Source organism: Salvelinus sp. IW2-2015, unplaced genomic scaffold (genome assembly GCF_002910315.2).
Source record: "Salvelinus sp. IW2-2015 unplaced genomic scaffold, ASM291031v2 Un_scaffold3929, whole genome shotgun sequence".
NCBI lineage: Eukaryota > Metazoa > Chordata > Actinopteri > Salmoniformes > Salmonidae > Salvelinus > Salvelinus sp. IW2-2015.
Genome location: NW_019945203.1, coordinates 18055 through 23594, shown reverse-complemented (window position 1 = coordinate 23594; position 5540 = coordinate 18055). Strand labels below are relative to the sequence as shown.

Sequence of the window (5540 nt, the reverse complement as noted above, 5' to 3'; positions counted from 1 at the left end):
CAAACTAGATCAACCAGTGTGATATTCTATTTCCACAAGCCAAACTAGATCAACCAGTTGATAGCTATTCCACAGCAAAACTAGATCAACCAGTGTTATATCTATTCCACAGCCAAACTAGATCCACCAGGTTGATATCTATCTTCACCAAACTAGATCAGCCAGTGTGAAATCTATTTCTTCACCAAACTAGATCAGCCAGTGTATATCTATTCATTCACCAACTAGATCGCCAGTTGATGATCTATTCTTCACCAAACTAGATCAACCAGTGTGATATCATTCTTCACCAAACTAGATCACCAGTGTGATATCTATCTTCACCAAACTAGATCAACCAGTGTGATATCTATTCCACACCAAACTAGATCAGCCAGGTGATATCTATTCCCAGACCAAACATAGATCAGCCAGTGTGATATCTATTCTGCACCAAACTAGAATCAACCAGTGTGATATCTATTCCACCAAACTAGATCAACCAGTGTGATATCTATTCACAGCCAAACTAGATCAACCAGTGTGATATCTATTCGACAGCCCAAACTAGATCAACCAGTGTGATATCTATTCTTCACCAAATTAGATCAACCAGTGTGTATCTATTCCACAGCCAAACTAGATCAACCAGTGTGATATCTATCCACAGCCAAACTAGATCAACCAGTGTGATATCTATTCCACAGCCAAACTAGATCAGCCAGTGTGATATCTATTCTGCACCAAAACTAGATCAGCCAGTGTGATATCTATTCACACCAAACTAGATCAACCAGTGTGATATCTATTCCACAGCCAAACTAGATCAGCCAGTGTGATATCTATTCCACACCAAACTAGATCAACCAGTGTGATATCTATTCGCACCAAACTAGATCAACCAGTGTGATATCTATTCTACAACCAAACTAGATCAACCTGTGATATCTATCTGCACACAAAAAGATCAACCAGTGTTGATACTATCCAACAGCCAAACTAGATCAGCCAGTGTGATATCTATTCCACAACCCAAACTAGATCAACCAGTGTGATATCTATTCCACAGCCAAACAGATCAACCAGGTGATATCTATTTCCAAGCCAAACTAGATCAACCAGTGTGATATCTATTCCACAGCCAACTAGAATCAGCCAGTGTGATATCTATTCCACAGCCAAAACTAGATCAACCAGTGTGATATCTATTCTGCACCAAACTAGATCAGCCAGTGTGATATCTATTCCACAGCCAAACTAGATCAACCAGTGTGATACTATTCTTCACCAAACTAGATCAACCAGTTGATATCTATTCGCACCAAACTAGATCACCAAGTGTGATATCTATTCCACAGCCAAACTAGATCAACCAGTGGGATATCTATTTTCACCAAACTAGATCAACCAGTGTGATATCTATTCTACACCAAACTAGATCAACCAGTGTGATATCTATTCTACAGCCAACTAGATCAACCAGTGTGATATCTATTCCACAGCCAAACTAGATCAACCAGTTGAATCTATCCACACCAAACTAGATCAGCCAGTGTGATATCTATTCTCACCAAACTAGATCAACCAGTGTGTGATATCTATTCCACAGCCAAACTAGATCAGCCAGTGTGATATCTATTCCACAGCCAAACTTAGATCAGCCAGTGTGATATCTATTCTTCACCAAACTAGGATCAACCAGTGTGATATCTATTCTAAGCCAAACTAGATCAACCAGTGTGATATCTATTCCACAGCCAAAACTAGATCAACCAGTGGGATATCTATTCCACACCAAACTAGATCAACCAGTGTTGAATCTATTCCACAGCCAAACTAGATCAAACCAGATGTGATACTATTCCACACCAAACTAGATCAGCCAGTGTGATATCTATTCCACAGCCAAACTAGATCAACCAGCGTGATATCTATTCCACAGCCCAAACAGATCACCAGTGTGATATCTATTCTTCACCAAAACTAGATCAACCAGTGTGATATCATCTTCACCAAACTAGATCAACCAGTGTGATATCTATCTTCACCAAACTAGATCAACCAGTGTGATATCTATTCCACAGCCAAACTAGATCAACCAGTGGTGATATCTATTCTTCACCAAACTAGATCAACCAGTGTGATATCTATTCCACAGCCCAAACTAGATCAACCAGTGTGATATCTATTCCACAGCCAAAACTATATCAACCAGTGTGATATCTATTCCACAGCCAAACTAGATCAGATGATATCTATTCTGCAGCCAAACTAGATCAACCAGTGTGATATCTATTCCACAGCCAACTAGATCAACCAGTGTGATAATCCATTCTTCACCAAACTAGATCAACCAGTTGATATCTATTCCACAGCCAAACTAGACAGCCAGTGTGATATCTATTCACAGCCAAACTAGATCACCAGTGTGATATCTATTCTGCACCAAACTAGATCAACCAGTGTGATATCTATTCTTCACCAAAACTAGATCAACCAGTGTGATATCTATTCTTCACCAAACTAGATCAACCAGTGTGATATCTATTCCACAGCCAAAACTAGATCAGCAGTGTGATATCTATTCTTCACAAACTAGATCAACCAGTGTGATATCTATTCTTCACCAAACTAGATCAACCAGTGTGATACTATTCTACACCAAACTAGATCAACCAGTGTGATATCTATTCTCACACCAACTAGATCAAGCCAGTGTGATATCTATTCTTCACCAAACTAGATCAACCAGTGTGATATCTATTCTTCACTAAACTAGATCAACCAGTGTGATATCTATTCTGCAACCAAACTAGATCAACCAGTGTGATATCTATTCTGCAACCAAACTAGATCAACCAGTGTGATATCTATTCTTCACCAAACTAGAACTATTTCCATTCCAGAGATGTAATGAGCACAATAATGAAAATCAGGGAACGGAGGAACTAGTTTGAAGTAGGTTCATTTGAATGATCATGAAAAATGTTGATTATTGATATGAATAGCAGCAATAAAACTGTCAAATGAGCTTATGTGTCCTAAATACTAGTAACRTAGCCTTCCTCTGTGTGCAAAGAACTCAGGATCTAACAGGAAAATGTGAGTCTCATCCTGATCCAATCAAAATTCCCAGACTCTACCAGGGCCAGGGGGGTGATCCCTCCATTATCCCCTTCCTCCATCCCTCCTCCTTCCCCTCCTCCGTTCCTCCTTCACGCGTCACCGTGTCGTTAGACAGGACCGTTATAAATGGCTCTGCACACACTTCTGAAGCACGCCGAAGGGATTTACACAGCTTCAGCAAGACACAAAGGAGGGACGATTCTACGAAGAGAAAACTACCTTTCGCTGAATCAGGATGTCTAAGGTTGCAGAGAGAACCCTTTTCATTTTCTACATTTCAACACAGGTAAATAAATTCAGTTAAACTTTACAAACTAGGCTCATCCAAACTACATCATGTGAAGAATATGAAAACAAGGAGCAACAACTTTGAAAAATCACATTTGAATACAGTTTTCCCTTTTTTTTCTCTCCAGATTTGCTCCCAGATCTTGGCGCAGGTGTGTCCGACAAGGTGCCTCTGTTCGCAGGAGCCTCCGATGTGCGCCCCCGCGGTCCAGCTGATTCTGGATGACTGCGCATGCTGTCTGGTCTGTGCGAGGCAGAAAGGAGAGGCGTGCTCAGAAATAAATCCCTGTGATACACACAGGGGTCTGAACTGCGACTACACGGCCGATGTACACCAGAGGACAGGTGTCTGTGTCAGTGAGTCATTTGTTAATTATATTGAACGAGTTGATGTCCTCGTGTAGGTGTCAGAGCGACGGGGTAGATTCCCTGGCCTTGTCTCAATTGGATTTGCTCAACTCCTGCGTACCTCTCTCCTCTGTCCTCTCTCGCCTCCTTTTGAAAAAGGTCAAAGGTGATCGAAGAGTGGCAGCGGGGACCCCGCCCCTATCTAAGAGCTATTGATGATGATGATGATGATGATGATGATGATGATGATGATGATGATGATGATGATGATGATGATGATGACAATTCACATTCATTTGAAGACACAAAACACTTAAACATATGCCATTTTTTTTTGATTTTATCCAGATATGAGTATTGGAAATTAAAAAATGTTAAATAATGATTTGTGCTTTTCTTGTGTCCTCCATGTCTTCCACAGCTCATGAGGGAGACATCTGCCTGTTGGACGGTTCAGTGTACCAGAACGGGGAGACCTTCTTCCCCAGCTGCAGGTACCAGTGCACCTGCAGGGACGGTCAGATCGCCTGCGTGCCACGCTGCAACCTGGACGTGATGCTGCCGGGCCCTGACTGCCCTCGACCCAGGAAGGTGGCGGTGCCAGGGGAGTGCTGTGAGAAGTGGGTCTGTGAGCCCCAACCAGAGGCCAGTGCCCTGGGCAGCTTCGCCATGGCTGGTAAGCACTCAGTCTCTCTGCTCTCAAATCAAAAATGTTATTTGTCACATGCGCTGAATACAACAGGTGAAGGTAGACCTTACAGTGAAATGCTGACTGACAAGCCCTTAACACTTATTTTTCTTAAAACTGCATTGTTGGTTAAGTAAAAAATAGATAAGTAAAAAATACCAATTAGATAAATAATTCTCTAGTGTACTACATAGGGAATAGGGTTTCATGTGGGATGCAGCTTCTCTCTCTACGTCTCTCTGCTTCTGACGTGACTGGTACTCTGGTGCAAGCTACAAAGTCAAGAGACAGATTCATGCCTCTAGGTTGACCTGGCTGGCTCTGTGTGTGAAGGGAAATGCTGAATTGCCTCGGAGTACAGAGAGAGAGAGAGACTCACAGAGCAAGTTGACTTATCCCAGGAAGCCTCGGTGTAGACCTCTGTAGCCAGCCAAAACATTCCATTTCGTGTTCTCTGGAATGTGATGTACCTTGGATCGTTCTTAATCTGTGATTAATGGACTTTAGGCACCTAAAGAAATAGATTCCGATAGAACTGGGAATTGGATTACCTGTATACCGATTATACACCAATGTAGGGGAATCAACTCAAATCAAATCAAATGTATTTATATAGCCCTTCGTACATCAGCTGATATCTCAAAGTGCTRTACAGAAACCCAGCCTAAAACCCCAAACAGCAAGCAATGCAGGTGTAGAAACACGTTTGCATCAATTACGCAAACCACACAGTTCCCAATACCAGCCTAACATAAGTCTCCTCTTMTGCACTTTTGCCCAGTAATTCTTATGTCCATCAATCAATCTAGCATGCATCTGTATTTCTCATGTCACAACATCTGTCTCATCCGGTGTGTCTCTCCCCGTCCTCCCGTACAGCCTACAGACAGGAGGAGACAGTGGGGTTTGACTCGTGGGACCCCAGTACTAACTGCATAGAGCAGACTACGGAGTGGGGCGCCTGCTCTCGGACCTGTGGCATGGGCATCTCCACCCGGGTCACCAACAGGAACCCCCGCTGTGAGATGGTCAAGCAGACGCGTCTGTGCATCGTCAGGCCCTGCGACAAACAGCAGCAGCAGGATGTTCCTAAGGTAGGCTACTCAACCCA

At 42.7% G+C, this 5540-nt stretch overlaps 1 protein-coding gene across 1 annotated transcript in view; it reads left to right on the top strand.

The window, feature by feature from the left end:
• The first annotated feature begins 2910 nt into the window (after positions 1-2910).
• Positions 2911-5540, top strand: part of LOC112076692 (CCN family member 3-like) — a 12792-nt gene continuing 10162 nt past the window's right edge. Inside the window, exons 1-4 of the mRNA XM_024143395.2 lie at positions 2911-3391; positions 3522-3750; positions 4163-4417; positions 5309-5523. Coding sequence (XP_023999163.1) covers positions 3341-3391; positions 3522-3750; positions 4163-4417; positions 5309-5523 — 750 coding nt within the window. The 5' untranslated portion in view covers positions 2911-3340. The remainder of the gene's footprint in view (positions 3392-3521; positions 3751-4162; positions 4418-5308; positions 5524-5540) is intronic.